The 21,357-nt window shown below is 40.7% G+C and overlaps 1 protein-coding gene across 3 annotated transcripts in view; it reads right to left on the reverse strand.

Moving 5' to 3' along the window:
* Positions 1-4,195: 4,195 nt before the first annotated feature.
* LOC129463449 (phosphatidylinositol 3,4,5-trisphosphate 3-phosphatase TPTE2) overlaps positions 4,196-21,357 on the reverse strand; it is an 84,603-nt gene continuing 67,441 nt past the window's right edge. For 2 of the 3 annotated variants that reach the window (XM_063618834.1, XM_063618835.1), the window contains 7 exons: positions 20,308-20,369; positions 18,442-18,522; positions 14,717-14,822; positions 12,720-12,799; positions 8,087-8,179; positions 6,582-6,652; positions 4,196-4,476 (listed from right to left, as the gene is read on the reverse strand). In XM_063618834.1, the coding sequence (XP_063474904.1) occupies positions 4,374-4,476; positions 6,582-6,652; positions 8,087-8,179; positions 12,720-12,799; positions 14,717-14,822; positions 18,442-18,522; positions 20,308-20,369 (596 nt within the window). In that variant the 3' untranslated portion in view covers positions 4,196-4,373. Of the gene's footprint in view, positions 4,477-6,581; positions 6,653-8,086; positions 8,180-12,719; positions 12,800-14,716; positions 14,823-18,441; positions 18,523-20,307; positions 20,370-21,141; positions 21,339-21,357 lie in introns of those variants that run through there. The other variant, XM_063618836.1, reaches the window with a different exon arrangement.

The raw sequence follows: 21,357 nt of genomic DNA on the forward strand, positions 1-21,357 counted from the left end.
GCGACAAAGAAAATGAAATAACTAGGAATACAGCTAACAAAGGATGCGAAAGATCCCTACAAGAACTACAAAACACTGCAGAAGGAAATCAGAGATAACACAATTAAATGGAAAAACATTCCATGCTCATGGATTGGAAGAATCAGTATCATTCAAATGGCCATACTGCCCAAAGCAATTGACAGATTCAGTGCTGTTTCTATCAAACTACCAATGTCATTCCTCACAGAATTAGAAAAAAGTATTCTAAAATTCATATGAAACCAAAAGAGGACCTCAATAGCCTAAGCAAATCTAAGCAAAAGGGCAAAGGCAGAGGCTTCAAACTATAAGGCTATAGTATCCAAAACAGCATGGTACTGGTACAAAAGCAGACATATAGACCAATGGAACAGAATAGAAAACCCAGAATAAAGCCTTACACTTACAACAATCTGATACTGCAAGGCTGACCAAAACAAGCAATGGGAGAAGAACTCCCTATTCAATAAATGGTGTTGGGGTACTGGCTAGCAATATGCAGAATAATGATACTGGACCCATACCTTTCATCATATACAAAAATTAACTGGAGATAGATTAAAGATTTAAATGTAAGACCTCAAGTGATAAAAATCCTAGAAGAAAACCTCAGAAATACCCTTCTTGACATTGGCCTTGGGAAAGAATTTTTAACTAAGTCCCCAAAAGCAATTGCAATAACAACAAAGATTGACAAGTGGGACCTAATAAAGCTAAAGTGCTTTGGCACAGCAAGAGAAATGATCGACAGAGCAAACAGATAACCCACAGAACAGAAGGAAACATTTGCAAACTATGCATCCAATAAAGGTCTAATATCCAGAATCTATAAGGAACTTACACAAATCCACATGCAGAAACCAAATAACCACATTAAAAATGTGGAAAGAACATGACACATACTTCTCAAAAGAAGACATACAAGTGACCGATGAGCATCTGAAAAAATGCTTCACATCACGAATTGTCAGAGAAGTGCAAATCAAAACCACAATGAGATACCCTCTCACACTAGTCAGAATGGCTATTAATAAAAAGTCAAAAACAACAGATGCTGGCAAGGCTGCAGAGAAAAGGGAACGTTTATACATTGTTGGTGGGAGTGTAAATTAGTTCAGCCACTGTGGAAAGCAGTCTGGAGATTTCTCAAAGAACTTAAAACAGCTACCATTTGACCCAGTAATCCCATTATTGGATATATACCCAATGGAAAAAAGACCATTCTACCAAAAGACACACACACTGATATGTTCATTGCTGTGCTATTCACAATAGCAAAGATATGGAATCAACCTAGGTGCCCATCAGTGGTGGACTGGATAAAGAAAATGTGGTACATATACACGATGGAATTCTACACAGCCGTAAAAATGAGTGAAATCGTGCCTTTTGCAGCAACATAGATGGAGCTGGAGGCCATTATCCTAAGCACATTAATGCAGGAACAGAAAACCAAATACCACATATTCTCGCTTATGAGAGCTAAACAACAGGTACCCTTGGACATAAGGATGGGAACAATAGACACTGTGGACTACTAGAGGGGGATGGAGGGAGAGGGGTGCAGGTTGAAAAACTACCTATTGGGTACTATGCTCACTACCAGGGTACAGTATACTGATGTAACAAACTTGCACACATACCCCCTATATTTAAAATTAAAGCTAAAATTTTAAGACACGAGTATCATTCTGATCTAAGTTTCTTGAGCTGTTCAAAGAATCATTCATTTTGCATTCTAAGAAAGCAATATCCAGAGAGGCCTTAAATGAGGTTTCTTTGAATAAGCAAAAGCAGAACAGTGTGACAACTCATAATTTCCAGAAATTTTGGTGGGTCTTGGAGGTCTGGGGAAGAGAAACCTTAATGGTAATCTCCTTATTTCAAAAAGGGAAATTCTTAAAATAAAAAAGGGGGTTTCCTTCCTTCCTGTATTTCTAGTATTGAAAAAGAGAGATCGTAATCTTCACTGAGCCAGCTAAGTATTTTCCTCCCTATTCACCTAAACCCAGGACACAATCTGCCCTCTGTAGATTATTGCTGTGTGAATTCTAAAGGAAATAGTATAACCTATGTTGTGCCTACACATGTTTCTGTCATATGAATGGCGGGGCATAATATTAACACGAAAGGAATTTGAAAGCATGTTCTATGATCTTTTCCTCAAAGAGGGAGCCAGATCAGGGGGAGTAAAGGAAAAAGGCCTTCAGTTGGGCTGCTGCACTGGCAGTTGGAAGCTTTTTTGGACTATTTAGAGGAGAAAAAAATCACCTGCAGAGAGGCGGCTCACCAGACTAGTGGGGCTCTTGGCTCCTGGCAGGTTGCTGCCTTCCATGCCCACCATGGCTCACGGCTCTACTCTCATCTGTGCCACTCTGGTACCCACAGCCCTTATAGTAAGTATTTTTCTATTTCCACTCAAAAATTAAGAAGCTCTATGGCAAATTCCCAACATTGAGCTGCTGATGTGGGTGGTCCGAGCGGTTAGTGTGTTGGTTAGAAAGTTGCTATGCTGGACAGGTCTGCCCTGGACTCTCAAACCCTGTATTTTCATGAACTGCTTCTTTTTTTAGTCCTTTCTGTAGAGTACCAGGTTTTTCAGGAATGTGTATATCGTGTTTTGGCAGTGACACTTTGTCTTATTAGTTGTTACCTTTCATTTCCTCATGAACTCATCTTGGTCTAGATTGTTGAGGGCCTTGCCAATAAAAGGAAAATCATTCAAATAAGAATAATTTCAATAAGGCCAAGATAGAATGTTTTCAAGGACAATCACGGCCTGAAGATACAGTGGCAATAAAGGTATTTTGAATGAAGTAACACCCACGGACTGGGCATGGTGGCTCATGCCTTAATACCAGCACTTTGGGAGGCTGAGGCAGGCAGATTGCTTGAGTTCAGGAATTTGAGCTCAGCCTGGGCAACAACGGCAAAACCTCGTCTCTACTAAAAATACAAAAAATTAGCCGGGTGTGCTGGCATGTGCCTATAGTCCCAGCTACTGGGGAGGCTGAGGTGGGAGAATCACCTGAGCCTGAGAGGTTGAGGCTGCAGTGAACCAAGATCACACCACTGCACTCCAGTCTCGACAACCAGAGTGAGATGCTGTCTCAAGAAATAAAAAATTCAAATAAAAAATCTGTTAAAAAAAAAAAAAGGTAGCACCCAGCACCAAAGAGGAAATAATAATGATTTCCTGTAGACATAAGGCTAACCAGTGTTTATAATGCAAAGATAACCTCCCTTCAGAGTTCCCCCAAGCTTAGGTGAAGTTGGTTGGGAGCAGGAGTAGTGAATTTCAAAATGATACACCTAGATTACTCTAAGAATAATATTTCTTTTGACTTCACTTACAATTTTAAACAAAAGCAGAAGTTACCAAAGATTACTTATCTTCATATTTACCACAATCTTCTTACCCCAACCCCCATGTCTGTGTGTAATTAAAGGAAGCTTGTCAAGTAAGCTAACTATTTTTTATTTTTTGAGATGGAGTCTCGCTGTGTCCCCCAGGTTGGAGTGCAGTGGTGCGATCTCAGCTCACTGCAAGCTCCGCCTCCTGGGTTCACGCCATTCTCCTGCCTCAGCCTCCTGAGTAGCTGGGACTACAGGCACCCGCCAACATGCCTGGCTAATTTTTTGTATTTTTAGTAGAAACGGGGTTTCACCGTGTTAGCCAAGATGTTCTTGATCTCCTGACCTCGTGATCCGCCCGTCTCGGCCTCCCAAAGTGCTGGGATTACAGGCGTGAGCCACCGCGCCTGGCGTAAGCTACCTATTTAATGCTCGGAATGAGAGAGTGTGTTGGGAGTTGGGGGACTGCTTGTGTGAAACATTTCTCTCTTCTGGATTTAAAACTTAGTCTTTGTTGCCAATCTGTTAACAGACAGTTTGTAAATGAAGTGGAAGAAAAAAATATAAATTAGCTTTCTAATAAATCTGAAATTACAAATGTGAACCAAAGCAGGGAATAAATACTTGACCAAAAATATGTAAGTAAGTGGGTGTTGGGGAATCACAATTTTTAAATATCTCAAGTTTTTGATATGAAAGTTCTATTTCAAAGTTCTTCAAAATGATGCCTGATGTTCCTGCATACTGTGTTCCAAATTTATGTAAATACGAGATGGAAACTGTGAAGTATGTGCCTTCAAAAAAGAAAAAAAAACACTGATATTTTATCTATATATATATTTAATAGATTTATGAAGAACATATATAAATATAGATAGATCATCAAGGAAGATTTAGGATATATGAATATGTGGCAGGGTTGGAAAGAACATAATTCTTTCCCAGAAGGGGAAGGGGGAACTATACTTAATCAGATCCAGCTACAATGTCATTGTTAGTCATTTCTCACCAAAAAGTATCTCCACCGCAAATTCTGGCAGATAAATTTTCCATGCTTTTTGTTTATGTGGATTATCCAATTCATTTCTTGGTAGATAAAGCCTAAGAATAGAAAAAAAATTATTACATTTTATACTGGGGCTAACCGAAAAGCCACGCAGCTGGGTACCCACGTTAGAGCTGGAAGAAACAAAAAAAGAACCTCACCATGAACAGAACCTCAGCCCCTTTTTTGTGTCTCAGTTGGCTCCTTCCACCTTTTTAGTGAGACTTAAAAATACTTTAATCTTCAGCAATACATCAGTGACACATGCTGACTCTCTTAGCATTGCTAATGGATATGGAATTAATGACATCCCAGTCTAATAAAATATCTAAATTTCTCTTCTGTGACAGAAATCAGTCAGGATAGATATGAATGAAAACCCAGTAATAAAATACTATATCTCTTTTAATTTATGTGTGAGGTTGCAATTTTTTGGATTTTTACAATCAGACCTTGGAAATGACCTTGAGCAGTAGGATATAACTCCCACATGCTGAGCGTTCCAATAATGGAACACTAGGTATAAATTGGTTAACCCATTTATGCCTAGTGTTCTAAATGATAGAAGTTAGCATTTTTGGCTAAACAACAATCTCATAACTAACAAAAACAGCTTTACCAAGTAGTATGTAAATTTAAATGTTACAGAAATCTTTAGAAATTTATATAAAAGAATAAAAGTGATCTAGCTTATCACTTCTCCAAAATGAACACAGTGTTTTAAAGGAAAAAAAACGGTATCCTTTAACAAGAACCACTTTTGAGGAGCAGCATCAAATGAAGCTCCACCCAGGTCTCACTTGTTGAGGGACTTTGCTCATGTTAGAAGAAAAAGCTTCGCCGGGCACGGTGGCTCATGCCTGTAATCCCAGCACTTTGGGAGGCCGAGGCCGGCGGATCACGAGGTCAGGAGATCGAGACCACCCTGGCTAACACAGTGAAACCCCGTCTCTACTAAAAATACAAAAAATTGGCCAGGCGAGGTGGTGGGCGCCTGTAGTCCCAGCTACTTGGGAGGCTGAGGCAGGAGAATGGCGTGAACCCCAGGGGGCGGAGCCTGCAGTGAGCCGAGATCGCGCCACTGCACTCCAGCCTGGGCAACAGCGAGACTCTGTCTCAAAAAAAAAAAAAAAAAGAAAAAGAAAAAGCTTATTGTTTGTATGCATCCAAAAAAAAAAAAAAACTTGTAAAAATTTCCGTCAAATCCGAAGTTCACTCTATCAAAATCTATTAAATGTTTTGCACTGCAATTGTGTACACCAGAGGTTTAATTTCCTGTTGCCTTGCTGGACTTAAGGAGTTATTCGATCCAGTTCACATTTGAAGAAAAGATTAGGACTGGATGTAACAATAACTATCAATTCATGCCACATATAATCATAGCCACTGCTTCAACTCTGACCTAAATCATTTAAAAAATATTTTGTCCTTTCGTATTGAAGAGTATGGTTGATACAAAAAAAGTCTCAATTTTTCACCATCACAAAACAAATGCTACTTATAGTGGAGAACTTCTAGACTGAGAAATGAGTTTCCAAATATGGCAGAAGGTTTTTTTGGAACAATAATCTCCAAACCCAATTAATAATTTTTCAGAAAGGTTTCCCAATTCAGTTATTAGAAAGCCACATTTAAATGGCTATTTAAATAGACCATTACTTAATGATATTTTTTAGCTGTATTCCTTAATACTGTGTCTTGTAACTTCTCCTAGATATAAGTGTGTCAGTCAGCTTTTCAGCTAGCTGAAGCCTCCCTAGATCCTGCCTTACTTTAGCACAAAAGTTGGTGGTGGTTCATCATTGGTAAATCAGCACCTACTGACAGGGACCTGACATATTGAAGGTGCTGAGTAGCCTCATATTGAACTTCTCTGGGAGGAATTTACTACCACACTTAAGATCTGATGATAATACTTTTGAACTCAATAACACAGTCCTATGGCATGGACCCTGAGGATACTGCAACAGGGGGTCTCAAGAACAAATGTCTTTTTAAAATAACCAAAGAAAGAGGAGTAAGGCAAGGAACAATGTTGGCTCAAGGATTTTTTGCTTTCTAGAAATTAAGTTTATGACAACCAGCAAAAGACTTGCCATTATGCCTTATATATAGACATTGAAGATTAGGCTGTTTCTATGGGTTTATATTATATTCATACCTGTTATTTTGAATAAAAGATGTGTTGAACCAGAAGAAAAATGAACAATTGTCATAGTATTTAGGAAGATTCTAAAAAGAAAAAAAAATTTCAAAGTAAAACTGATACCAAGAACTAATCATTCCAAAGAAATTAAAGTTCCTTCCTTTATTCCTTTTTATATTTATCAAATATATTTATCAAACAATTATAACCACTAAATAGGTAGCACTCTGCAATCTATAACAATACACTCAAGACACAAAGGAGGAGGCTTTAAGAAAACGCTATTGCATTCTTCTTGCTGTTTCTATCAAAATTTTCAAGGAATAGTATTTTTTCCATGATAGGTATTTAATTTAAATGCTGCTATTTGAATCTGGTTTAGATAGTGCCAAACAGACTCTACTAAGGACCTATGCCTATATATACCCAACTAGATTGTAGTGAATTCTTATAATTTTTTTGTTGCCTCAGCATCCCTTTTAAATATAAATTGGACTTTGTGATATCAGAAGCGGGGTTCAGTCACCCTCTGCAGTTTCCGGTTCACCTCCTCCCAGTTTCTCCACGTGACTGATCCTGATATCTGCCTTATACAACCTTCTCCTGGTGACCACTTCATTATGGGACAGCTAGATATAACCTACTTGACTCACCCCACAGACCCCCATACTCTGCAGGGACCATGTGGATGTATCAGTGACCACCTCTCAGTCACAGCAGAGACTCATGGCTGCTTGCGTTAAACCAAATTAGACCTCCCCGCAGGAAACCTGCTCAGGTAGCACCTTACATCCCAATGAAGGCTTCCATTCTCAGGTCCCTCCCTCCCTCTCGCTATTGCTCCCACCCATCAGTCAAGCACAGGTCTCCTGGATGGCTCCCCCTTCCAGTTGGCCCTGCGAAGTGTGCTGCCCTCTTCTCTCTGGAATTAATAAAAAACTGCTTTGGTTAGTTCATGTGTTGTATTGTGCTGCCTTCTCTGTTTCACCCAACTGAGTCACCCAAACCTAACTCTCTTTCCAGTCAGTGCTCCCAGCTACTCGCGAGGCTGAGGTGGGAGGATTGCTTGAGCCCAGGAGGTTGAAGCTACAGTTAGCTATGATCACGCCACTGCACTCCAGCCTGGGCGACAGAGTGAGACCCTGTCTCAACTTCTTAATTTTTTAAAAAAGATGCAAAACAAAATGTAATCATTGCTATGCAGTAAAACGTACCTTTGGGTTTTTTGTTTTTTTTTTTAGCATCTTGGCTTTTACTTTTTTTGTGTTTATTTTGTATTTTTTGTATTTGAGAATACATGTAAATTTAGAAAAATTTAGAAAATTTACAATTTAGAAAAAAACAAATGAACAAAAATTATTCAAATTACATATGTTCTTTTAAAAAAATTTGTTATAGATCGGATTTATTGTTTTCCTCTCCCTCCCCCTCCCTTGTTGGGAATTGTAGTAAAGCAAATCTTAAATAAAATCATTAGGCCAGACGAGAACAATGGCAGAGGCTATTTTGTGATTACTCACCGAAGAGAAAAATTGCACTTTCACATCATCATACAGAGGTGGACTGTCATATACATTAATTAATATGCCGGCTGTTTCAATGTCATGCAGTATCTGTGAATGAACACATGGCATTGAGAACTAGAAACCTAGATAACGATAACCAAAGGTCCTTTTCACTTATCATGACTTCCTATATTTATCGAGTACTTTTGGTCTCGCAGCCCAATCACTACATGCATAAATAATTATTAATAATCTTTTCTAGTTGCAATACTGTTGTTTATGTGTGTGTGTGTGTGTGTGTGTGTGTGTGTGTGTGTGTTTTCATTTGTTTTTTGTTTTTTGAGACAGAGTCTCACTGTCACCCAGGCTGAAGTGTAGTGGTGTGATCTCGGCTCACTGCAACTTCCGCCTCCCGGGTTCAATTGATTCTCCAGCCTCAGTCTCCCAAGTAGCTGGGACTACAGGCACGTGCCACCACGCCCAACTAATTTTTGTATTTTTAGTAGAGACAGGGTTTCACCATGTTGGCCAGGATGGTCTCGATCTCTTGACCTCGTGATCCACCCGCCTCAGCCTCCCAAAGTGCTGGGATTACAGGCGTGAGCCACCGTGCTCAGCCATGAGGCACTTTTAAAAACTACTGAATTTTCTATTAGACTTTAATCAATTAAATATTATCATTTAATGTGTGTCATTTGATTTTCATGTGTTAGGGCCTTTTTTGAGAATATATTAAGAAGCTCAATTTTAAAGCTAGCATTGACATTCAAAAAGCAATGTGTAACTAACTCATCATGGTTTTTTATTTTCTAAATTTAAAAAATAACAACAGGAGTCTGTAACACTTGGGGGTTGGGCCTGCATACCCCTCCCAAGGGAGAGAGAGAGTGGGGTCCCCCTGCTCATCATGTTTTATCAGAACCCTTGTGTTTGTCAATGGGATCTTTGAACTTGACCAATGCAGGCTGCTGGATGGAGTGACCAAAGATAGCTCAAGTTTTGGAATGAATGACTTTGACGCTATACTATTTCTTTGACTCACTCTCATATAAATAAAGGCACCCACAATAAGAAAGGTCTATGCCAGGCCCTGTGGAAAACACAAAAGGGGGTGCAGACTCAGTTGGCCCCTTTTGGGAGTTGTACACATAAGAAACAATAGTAGAATGGAACACAACTTAATCTGTATGATAAAGACTGGGTGTGCTGTTACACACTACTGGGGGCTAGTTAACAGAAGGTACAGAATGCAAACATTTCATAAAGGAGGTAGAAATTGAATTGGGCATGAAGCAGTTTAGATAAAGGATGAAGAGCTCTGAAAATAGACTCTAGTCCAAACGGAGGGAAAAAGACCAGCAATAACACAAAGGAGAAATTAGAAAAATGGGCCAGGCACGGTGGCTCACGCCTGTAATCCTAGCACTTTGGGAGGCTGAGGTGGGCAGATCACCTGAGGTCGGGAGTTTGAGACCAGCCTTGAAGGGGCGGCCTGCCCCTCCACACCCGTGGGTGTTTCTCCTTGGGTGGGATGAGAGACTGAGAAAAGAAAGAGACACAGAGACAAAGTATAGAGAAAGAAAAGTGGGCCCAGGGGACCAGCGCTCAGCAAAGGGAGGACCCACGCTGGCACCAGTCTCTGAGTTCCCTCAGTATTTATTGATCATTATCTCTACCATCTCAGAGAGAGGGATGTGGCAGGACAATAGGGTAATAGTGGGGAGAGGGTCAGCAGGAAAACATGTGAACAAATGTCTCTGTATCATAAACAAGGTTAAGAAAAAGGTGTTGTGCTTTGATGTGCACATACATAAACATCTGGGTGCATTAAAGAGCAGTATTGCTGCCAGCATGTCTCACCTCCAGCCCTAAGGCAGTTTTCTCCTATCTCAGTAGATGGAATATGCAATCGGGTTTTACACCAAGACATTCCATTGCCCAGGGAGGAGGAGGAGACAGAGGCCTTCCTCTTATCTCAACTGCAAAGAGGCCTCTTTTACTAATCCTCCTCAGCACAGACCATTTATGGGTGTCGGGCTGGGGGACAGTCAGATCTTTCCCTTCCCATGAGGCCATATTTCAGACTATCACCTGGGGAGAAACCTTGGACAAGTCCTGGCTTTCCTAGGCAGAGGTTCTGGCAGCCTTCCTCAGTGTTTTGTGTCCCTGGGTACTTGAGATGAGGGAGTGGTGATGACTTTCAACAAGCATGCTGCCTTCAAGCATTTGTTTAACAAAGCACATCCTGCATAGCCCTAAATCCATTAAACCTTGAGTCAACACGGCACATGTTTCTGGGAGCACAGCATCTCAAGGCAGAAGAATTTTTCTTAGTACAGAACAAAATGGAGTCTTTTATGTCTACTTCTTTCTACACTGACACAGTAACAGTCTGATCTCTCTTTCTTTTCCCCACAAGCCTGACCAACACAGAGAAACCCCATCTCTACTAAAAATACAAAATTAGCCAGGCGTGGTAGTGCATGCCTGTAATCCCGGCTACTTGGGAGGCTGAGGCAGGAGAATCGCTTGAACCCAGGAGGCAGAGGTTGTGGTGAGCCGAGATTTTGCCAAAGCACTCCAGCCTGGGCAACAAGAGCAAAACTCTGTCTCAAAAAAAAAAAAAAGAAAAAAAAAAAATTGGAAAAACAACAACAAACAATGTCAGGCAGTGTGGCTCATGTTTATAATCCCAGCACATTGTGAGGCTGAGGAGGACAGATTGCTTGAGCCCAGGACTCTGAGACCAGCCCGGGCAACATAGCAAGTCCCAGCCTCTTCAAAACATAAAAAAAAAAAAAAAAATTGGGGGATTGCTTGAGCTCAAGAGGTTGAGGCTACAGTGAGCCATGATCATGCCACTGTGCTTAGCCTGGGTGACAGAATGAGACCCCGGCTCAAGAAAAAGAAAAAGGAAAGGAAGAAAAGAAGGAAAGAAAGAAATAACCAACTAACTAACTAAATTAGAGTTGTGTTCCAAGAGCCGAAAGGGATGACCCGGTTTATTTGGAATGAAGTCTGCTGGTCAAGCTACTGATGGAAAAAAGCTCAGGTATTACGTTAGAGCTATTATATCTTAAGAGCTCAAGAGCCAAGGAAATAAGAGAGAAGTTGTTGAAAAATATGGTGGAGCATTTCCTATGTGACAAAGAGGCCTGATAATTATCACATATAACACTTATTTAGTGATATATAGTTTACGAAGAAACTTTATATATATTATCTAATTTAATTCCCATTACACTTGGATGTGATATTTATTTTACAGATAAGGATGTTGAGCCAAAGGTGTTAACTGGCTCTGACCACGGGCACACGGAGTGTCTTCTGCTCTACCTACAATTTTTCACAATGAGAGCAATATTTCAGGATTCTATACATTGCATTATATAAGGAGAAAGAAAGGGTAAGGAGACCACTGCAGAAATCTAGGCATGAGCAAAAGAGATTCTGGACAATTATTGGCAGTGAGAACAGAACGGAAGGAGAACATAGAAAACTGTCAAAGGCATAATCAACAGAGATTGATGACTAACTGGATTTAGGGGGCCGAGGCAAAGAGAATCAAAGCCCAAGGCGTGAGTGGAAGAATGCTGGTGCCATTTGCAGAAGCAGAGAGAAAGCTCCTTGATAACTCAGACTGGCTAATGAATTTGAGTTGGAGAGGAAATTGTTCATGTTGCAGCTCCTGCATCTACCACTCAGTGGGTGCTCATAAATAGCTGCTCAGCAAATGAACAAATCATAGTTAAAGTAAGGGGAATGGGTCATTCTTTAACTAAGAATAAAGCATTTGCTAAGAACAGAAAGCCAAAAAGGGTCAGGCCTGGGTGAATGCCCTCAGTCGGGAGAGGCCAAAAAAGCTGGGGGCGGAGTGGAGAGGGGCTGGCAGGGAATAGGGTTAGTAATAGGAGAATTTGAGACAAAGGCCTGGGTAGGAATTCTAAAAGTTTATGGTTATTAGACCATGAAGGATGCTTTCTTACTGTTTCAGAAAAGGTATATAGTTTTAGGCATTTCTTCATTGTAGCAAAACATTGACTACCAGGTCCCTTTTGCTTTGGATAAAGAGGTTCCTCCCCAGTTCATCCACTCTTGCGTTGTTTCTCACAGGGTCATCCCACACAACCCCTGACTAAGAATCACTTGGGACATTGCTAAGTCTATAGATTCCTGGGCCCCATTCCAGATTTCCCGAATCATACTTTGGGGGTACAACCTAGGAATGTAAATCTTTACAAGCTCCTCAGTGGTTTTCATGCACACTAAACTTTTAGAATCAGTGCTATATAATAAAAGATCAAAGGACTGAGAAGAAGAGAATATGGCTAAAAATGACCAGATATGTAAATTAAAATCCTTAATACATTCCTGGGAACACGCGCAGCATTTGTGAAAGTGTGAAAGGCAAAGCAACGCTGACCAGAAATAAATCCTGGAAAGCACCCTGAAAAAACTGTTTTGAACAAACAGGTTAATTTATCTCTGGTTTGCATCCAAACCCAGTGACACCAAGTTGGATGGTAACCAGAAAGCGTTATGGAATCTCTTTATGGTGAGTGATAGTTTAGGGAGGTGAACATTGCTGGTTTGACAGTCAGCCTTAAAACAAATATTAGAGTTTTTCAATTCACATGTTTTCTCTTACCGAACAATTTCCTAATGAAGTACTGGAAAAGACAACCTTTTTCTCCATTACTATTTGGAATTTTAGATCACATACATCACCTGTTCCAACAAAATGAAATTAAAAAGTTAGGTTGGTTAGCGTGAAGATCAATATGTCTCACCAATTAACATCATGGATTAAAAAGAGAAAAAATTATCCAAGCTAACAATGTATCAGTAGTTACTTATTTGGTCTTGCATGGATTTTGTCTTTGAAAGACAAGGCTTCAAGCCTAGTTCTGTCTCCTAAAGCAGATTTTATAAGACTAGAGAAGAGAAAAAAAAAATATATATATATAGTTCAGCTTCAAAGACTTAGAATCCCATCACTTTATCTTTCCAGAAAAAATATTTAGGGAACGTAGGCTGGGCATGGTGGCTCATGCCTAGCACTTTGGGAGGCTGAGGTGGGTGGAGGATTACTTGAGGTCAGGAATTCTAAACCAGCCTGGCCAAGATGGTGAAACCACATCTCTACTAAAAATATAAAAATTAGCCAGGCGTGGTGGCACATGCCTGTAATCCTAGCTACTCAGGAGGCTGAGACAGGAGAATTGCTTGAACCAGGGAGGCAGAAGTTGCAGTGAGCCGAGATCACACCACTGCAGTCCAGCCTGGGCGACAGAACAAGACACTGTCTCCAAAACAAAAGAAAAAGAAAATTCAGGGAAGGTGACTTGCAACCTTTCTTGCTAACATGTTGCTTTCTTCAGACTTCTAATCATAATGAGTCTTAATAATAAATACTGTAGTTTAACTACTTGGGCCCTACTTTAAGGCCAGTTCCTGATGCAATCTCTATAAAAATATAGGATAGTTATATCCAAAAATTCCCGTGGTGTTCAGTATATATTTACAGACAAAGGCTTTTTTGTTCCTTTTTTTCCAATTCAAATGACTCACTCCCCTTGGCGTTTCCTCAAAGACTTGGTTTCTCAGCCAATTAATTTTTTTATTGCTTTTCTCTCAACTCTACATTAATTTTAATTCAAATATGTACAAAACTAAAGGTAGAAAATTAAAACAAATATTTTAATAAACTAGTGTATTATTATCTTTGATTGCTCATCTCATAGGCTTGTTTGTTTTCATTTAATTTTGTTTTCACTAACACCATGATATTCATTTGTCATTAGAAATCACAGTTTCTTGCCTCAGTTCCCTCTTTCCCGTTCCAGGTGCAGAACTTCTTTCTGTTGATGTCTACCAGAAATCAGTGAAATGTAGAACTAAACTCAGAAGGCTAAAAATACTAGGCTGTCTGTGTGGACACCAGCATCCTGGCCCCATGGCACCTGTAACACCCAGCACTGGCACCATCTCAGGTCCACAAGCTGGCTGCTAGAAGAGGTTTGCTTTAGGGGTTCTGAAGCATCGCCTCCCTGCTACCTCTCTGGCAGTGGGAGTGGTGAGGCCCCATCCCTTCCACACAGACACATCCTGCTTTCCCGCCTCCCCTGAGTGTAAGCTGGGAGTGAGAGGGTTACAGATGGAGGAGAGAGGGGAAAGGGGAGCCCAGGGTGAGGAGAAAAAAATATGCCTCTAAAAGAAGGTGAGAAAATGATACAATACGGAGACCCCTCCACCAAGGCAAACTCTGAACTAGAGGTGGTTCTGAGAAATAAGCAGGCTTGAGGGCACATGGGTCCTCCTCCTCCCTCATCAGAGGCTCCCTCTGCCTGGAAAAGTCCACCCTGGGTTGAGACCAGAGGAGCAATGAGAACAGGAGAGATGGGAGGGGGATGAAGTCCCCCAAATTGGTGATGGAAAAGAAAAAGTGAAGAACATCTAAGGGCTGGCAATCAATGGGCAATTGCAGGAGGAGGGGCATACGTAAGGAGCAGTTCCTGTGTGCGGATACGTAAAAAGACAGGGATGAGTTAGGCTCATCTGTATATACAACTATGAGCAAAACCCTCCCAGAGTGGGGACATTGGCCCTCCTGCCCAGTTCTTCAATTATACATAAAGCACTTACCACAAAAAGAATAAATAATGAATCTTTTTATAAAGAGTATCCGTCTTGGAGGGAGATTCCAGTTGTAGAGATGTTTCACTTGTGCAAAATATCCAACATATCTATTCTGAAAAGCAACAGAAATCTTCCTTTAAGTGGAGATGAAATGTCTAAAGTCAGCATTCGTTTTTGTTTTTTTTTTTTGCATAAAGCTTGTTAATGGAGGTAAGTAATTAAGAAAACATTTACTGGATGCCATTATATAACTAGACATTTTTAGGGATGCTGCCCCACAACTATCTACCTTGAGGGAAAAATACTGAATTCAGTGCAATGGGGAAGTAACAAGGATGGAGCCAGGCCCTGTTTATAGGCTGCTTATGGTTGAGAGGGCAACTAATCAGAAGCACAACAAAACAGTTACAGCATCATCAGTGTCCAGATAGAAGCTTAGTTGTGACTGAGTTAGAGGAAGGCTTGTGGTTTGGTGAAGAGCAGCTTCCTGGGCATGAGAGAATGGTGTAAGTGAAAACTCCAGAGGAATACCTCCAAACCTCAGTAGCAGCTTTCCCGTCATTCTTCTCTTGTTCCTGACAGCTAGAATTTCTTCACTTTGCATTTCCTCAGTTCTGTTTTCTCAAGGAAGCCCTGGAATTCTCTTAGCCTTGTCCTTTCCCTGGGGCAAGCTGTTCACAACGGCTCTCCCCTGAATCTTTCTTCAAGGTATTGAAGAGCTCTGGTACTGAATCAACTGGTTCAGAATTTAAAAGTTGGCCATCATGATGGCTCCCGCCTGTAATCCCAGCACTTCGAGAGGCTGAGGTGGGCAGATCACCGGGCATCAGGAGTTTGAGACCAGCCTCGCCAACAGGGTGAAACCCTGTCTCTACTAAAATTACAAAAACAGGCCATGCGTGGTGATGGGCACCTATAATCCCAGCCACTCCGGAGGCTGAGGCAGGAGAACTGCTTGAACCCAAGAGGTCGAGGTTGCAGTGAGCTGAGATTGCACCACTGCACTCTAGTCTGGGCGACAGAGCGAGACTCTGTCTCAAAAATTAAAAACAAAACAAAACTCGTAAGTTCACAGACTGTTCCTTACCCACTGGGAAATGTTCATTAAAGTAACTAACTGCCATACTTCCCTTTAGAAAGGGCCAGTCATGAGACAGGCTCATGAAAGTTCTTAACTTAGGAGTAGATGTAGTCAGTAGAATGGCCCACAACGCAGGATCAGAATGTGATGGTGTCTGAGAATCGCCACCAGACACAGAGGGCACTCTGTCCTGAGGTCTTGCCAACACAGCTCTCAAACGTGCAGCTGAGTCCCTGTGTTGCTTTTTCGGGGAATCAGAAGAGATTCAGCTGCAGCCTTTGATGTGCTAGTTCTGGACTAAAGTTAGGGAAACTGTGCACGACTGCAGAAGGAATGGGGATGGGGAGATTTGTGGGGAGAGTTGTTGAAGGAGCTCCATCTAGCATCCCCTTAGCTTCTGCCACTAGATTCTCCATCTTTCCCTAAGGGCTGTAAACCACCAGGGCCCTCAAGCTGCTTGTGCTCCCACGCTTCCTTCTCCTACAACTTATAACAACATGGACTTGTAGTAGAAATTAATACAACCAACACATAGGAGGCACTCACTACAAACAAAAAGATATCATGAGAAAAGGGTGGAAAGATGGGTAAGCCATGGGCTTTGCCTTTAAAGGGGATACAGAAGTCACCACTTCAAATAACTAGAGAATGATGCAAAGTGACGTAGTCCCTAAAAGAAACACAAAGGGCTCTAAGAATTGAAAAAGCAAGAGACTACTTCAGGCTGAGAAGGGAAAGGGACTCTAGGAAAAGGGGCACGAGCAATGGCATAGGGTATCAAGTGTCCATAGGCTGGGAAAGAGCACACAGTCTAAATGTGTTGGAGTATGGCATGTGTGCATGCACATAGCGGAAGAGAAGGTTGGAAAAGTCAAACTGTGGCTCTTGAGTGCCAGGTTGAAACGTTTAGTTTATTGCCATTGGCAGTGGGGACATAGTATGGATTTTGAGCATGGGAATGGCATGATTAGGGCTGCACTTCAGTAAATTCACCTATCACTTTTCGCTTAGGGTCTATGACTATCTTCATTTTGTTTTGTTTTGTTTTGGGCTTGGGTGTGGGAGAAAAGTATCAGTGGATAAGGCTGAGTTCTTCTGGCCCAAACTAAAGGTTTAGGGCCAGTAGTTAGAGTGTTCTTCTAACGGGGCCAAGAGTACTTACTCAGCTCCCACCACTTAAAGAAAAACTCATTTACAGCCACATCCGAATCCGTTTAGGAATTCCCAACCCGCTCTCACTTCAGTTTCAGGGGCAATATAGAAAAGGCAATATAAATGAGAAAACGTGCACAGCAAGGGCTTCAGAGACTCACATCTAGATTTCAGTCCTTGGTTCAAAAGTTACTTTCTCTAAACCTCAATTTTCTAATTTGTAAGATGAGAATCATAGTAGTGCCTACTCATAGAGTTACTGAGAATATTAAATAAAATAGTGAATATAGAACTCTTAGAATAGTTCAGCAACGTCTAGAATGTTGTAAATGCTATAGGATAAACACCCTGGTTTCTGCAATAAACAAATTACAAGTAATAAAAAATGGTGAGAAATCTATGAACTTAGATTCTTAAAAGAGACTTAGGAGACACAGCAACCAAATGAAATGTGTGGACTTTGTTTGAATTCTGATTAAACAAACTAAATTTTCAAAGATTTTAAGACAATTTTGGAAACAAACATGGACTACAAATTTGATATTAAGGATTTTTAAGGTATAATATTTTTAGATATGATAAAAAGTGTTAAGGTTTTCTGTTGTTGTTTTAAGAGTACTTAAATGTCATACTAAAATGCTGTGAGATAAAATGATCTGATGACTGAAATTTCCTTTAAAATAACTCAGATTTAGGGAAAGCAAGAGTGGAGAGTGGGGTTGGGGGGTGTGAGTGGAGTGGGAAAAGAATGGATGAAACGTGGCTGGCTACAGGCTGAAATGACTGTTGCAGCAATGTGATGACTATATGAGGATATATTGTATGATTCTCTGGACTTTTGTATATGATTAAAATTTTCCATAACAAAATGTTTCTAAAAGAAAAAACAGAGTAACAGTGTATATTTCATATAGGTATTATGGGTATTAAATGAGATATGTAAAAGTGCAATACCATCTGGTATACAGAAGGGGTTTTGAAAAGTTTATTTCCCCTTTTCTCTTTTAAAATACACCTCCCCCATAACACACAGAAAAGACACACACACACACACACACACACACACCAGCAGTCATCCAAAAACAGTCTTTGTGATGTTCTGCAAGGGTTGAATTGCCCTAGTAAGGGTTTGTGAAAGACTTGGATCTTTTTTACATTGAAATCAAAGGCTGGTGATTTTAGACACACTTCAGGGTCCTGGAGCCTTGGGTACGGGACCTTCCTACTTCGGGAAAATAATCAACTCCTGAGCTCCGTAAACAATAACCAGTACAGAATAGAAAGCAGGATTCTCTGAGGAGAAGCCAGAGTCCCCAGCATGTGGGCAGCACCTGAAGCGTGACCCTCAGACTCAGGGAGGGACCAAGGCCTGTTGCAGGGCACCCAACTGCTGCTGCCTGATCACCAAAGGAGAAGAGTCTAAAATGAAACCAAGTAACAGGTGGCAATCTTAACCCGCTCCCCTAAAAAAACTCCCATTTTTAAAAAGAAAACTTACTTGAGAAGGAGTTTCTACTCCCTGAAATTTACTGCTGTGGGTTTTATCTGTTCGCCTTTCTCCAAAATAATACAGGCTTTCCTACAAAAAAGAGTACAATCCAACCATGGTTCATCTGCACTCTTTCCTTTCCTATATTAGGTACCCTTAGTGTTTCTATGCCCACCTTCTTTCCTAAAGTCAGTGATTTTGTTTGTTTGTTTGTTTGTTTTTTGGTAGAGTCTTGCTCTGCAACCCAGACTGGAGTACAGTGGCAGGATCTAAGCTCACTGCAACCTCTGCCTCCTGGGTTCAAGTGATTCTACTGCCTCAGCCTTCTGAGTAGCTGGAACTACAGGTGTGTACCATCATGCCCAGCTAATTTTTTGTATTTTTAGTAGAGATAGGGGTTTCACCATGTTGGCCAGGCTGCTCTCAAACTCCTGACCTCAAGAGATCTGCCTGCCTCAGCCTCCCAAAGTGCTGGGATTACAGGCGTGAGCCACCCGTGCCTGGCTGCAGTGATCTTTGGGCAGAGGCTACGGAAAATAACAAAATTAGGACTTCTCTCATTCAAGGATTCATACATTCATAAAATTTTAGACCTGGAAAAACCTTACAAAGCATCTGGTCCAACCCTTCTTTCCATATTACAAATGACAACACTGAGACCAAAAGAAAACCAAGCAATCTGCCATGGAAATGCTGCAGCCAGTTAGAAGCAGCACAGGCCTGGCATACAGGTCCCTGGGTCTCAGTTTAGGTCTCTGGATCAATGGCTGTCAATGACTTTCAAACCTTTTGTTTTTTAAGCTGCAATCCACATTAATAAACCTAGGACACACACACACACACACACACCCACCCAATATTTAAACCTTTTGATATTTTCTATTCTGCTCTATTCCATTTTATTTTTAAAAGATGTCAGTTACAACCCAGTAACTTTATTTTACAACTCACTGATAAATCATGAACCATAGCTTGAAAAACACTATCCTAGAACATCCATTTTCAAAATCTGTGTATCTCAAATTAGAGAAACCAAAGGTGGTGGAATTGGAGTGCTGGGCACTGTGCATAACCACCACTTCTTCCCTAGACTGTAGGCCAAACAACTCAAGCAGAGCTGCTGGAAATGGTAGCATCTCAGCAAGAAAACGGCAGAAAGAAAAATGAATGAGAACTCTGCTTTAAGTAGAAACAGCCCACCTTGTCTTACCAGAAATTTCTAGAGGTCACAGACTCCACATGTATTGACTAAGCAAAGATATTTACATTCAGGAGAGGCTTTGTTTTGAGTTGCAAAATGTTGCTTTTTATCTACCTAAGAGTTGGGAGGTTGGGCAAGGCTCTGGAGAATTTATCTAATTAAGCTTAATACTATTCTCACGAGGAAGGAAGAAGTCATGGGACTGGCAGGAGTAAGAGCAGGGCCAGGTGAAGTGAGGGAAGCATCTTGATCACTGAATTTTTTTTATCTGTGTAACATGGCTTTACTCCTCTCACCTTAATCCTGCCCCATCAGGTCTTGTCTTTATTTAAAATGTTGATATTGTATACATCATAGATTTTTTGCATTAATTTTTATTAAAATATTGCATTAAAATTATTTATTTTAATTATTACACTTTTTAGCATTCCCTTAAATTTTGCACCTCATTGACCTCACTCTAGTCCTGGCCCAAAGAGATTCTGAAGTCAGCTACCAACTAGTGCACGTTAAACAAGAAAGTATCAAAAACAGACTTACTAAAGACTGCTTCTCTAATTACAATTTTACTAAGCACCATGACTAAACTAATCATCTTAATGTCCTACCAGTGATGTTTCAGAACTAGCAAACTCAATCATCATAAGACAAAGTTTGTAGAACATCTTTCATACCTCTGCAGTTAAAAATATTTCAGAGGCAATAAGGAAAGCGCAAACCATAGTGCCGGTTCTTCCTAGAAAAGAAAACAAGTTAGTTCAAGGAACATACATGGTATACAAATACACTCAGAAATATTCAAGGAGTGCATTTTAAGTTGATTTTCTTTCTTTTTTTTTGAGACAGGGTCTTGCTGTGTCACACAGGCTGGAGTGCAGTGGCACAATCTTGGCTCATTGCAACCTCCGCCTCACAGGTGAAAAATACGCAAATTACATTTACAGTAAAAATATCTCTCACCATCTCTCCACAAAAGGACACGATGAGGTTTTTACTAAATCTATAAGAAAGCAACAATTCATGTCTTTTATAATTTTTTTTGGATAATAGTAAAAAAGAAAAATTCCCAACTCATTTAGTACATTAATATAACTGATTCCAAAATTGCACATATACAGTAGAAGAAAAGATATTTTTACACCAGTCTCACATATAAATGTAGATTTAAAAATATACATATATTTTCAAAGTGAATTCAGCAATGTAGAAACACCATGTATCAACACCAAGTGCCATTTCTTTTAAGGATGCAAGGATGTTTTTTCCAAGATGGCAGATTACAGGCTTTTAGCATGCCTCAGTCATTTGGAAATAGCAAGCAAGTACATAAAGACCAACTCTGCGAGCTTTAATTCAAGAAAGAAAATGGCAATTCCCCGGAATTATGAAGGACATCCCAGATCCTGGGGAGGACAATGCAGGCAAGCAGCCCTCAGGAAGCATTCGACTGATAAAAGCGAGTGAAGCCCCAGTCTGTGAGAGAGGCAGACAGCATGCCTCTGTCTCACCTTTCCACTGGAGATCCACGCAACCCCGGCAGAGGAAGAGATTGTTTCTCCCAAGCCTTGGAGCTCATTTGAGGAGAGACTTGGAGACTGTGGGGGAAAGACACAGGGAAACACTGCCGGCATTTTCCCAAACCTGGACTAGGAGCAGGACAACGCTGGGGGATCTTTCCTATCTGGCTTCACCCATCTTGTGCCCCCAATCCCCATACCCCTAGG

This window comes from Symphalangus syndactylus, chromosome 15 (genome assembly GCF_028878055.3).
Source record: "Symphalangus syndactylus isolate Jambi chromosome 15, NHGRI_mSymSyn1-v2.1_pri, whole genome shotgun sequence".
NCBI lineage: Eukaryota > Metazoa > Chordata > Mammalia > Primates > Hylobatidae > Symphalangus > Symphalangus syndactylus.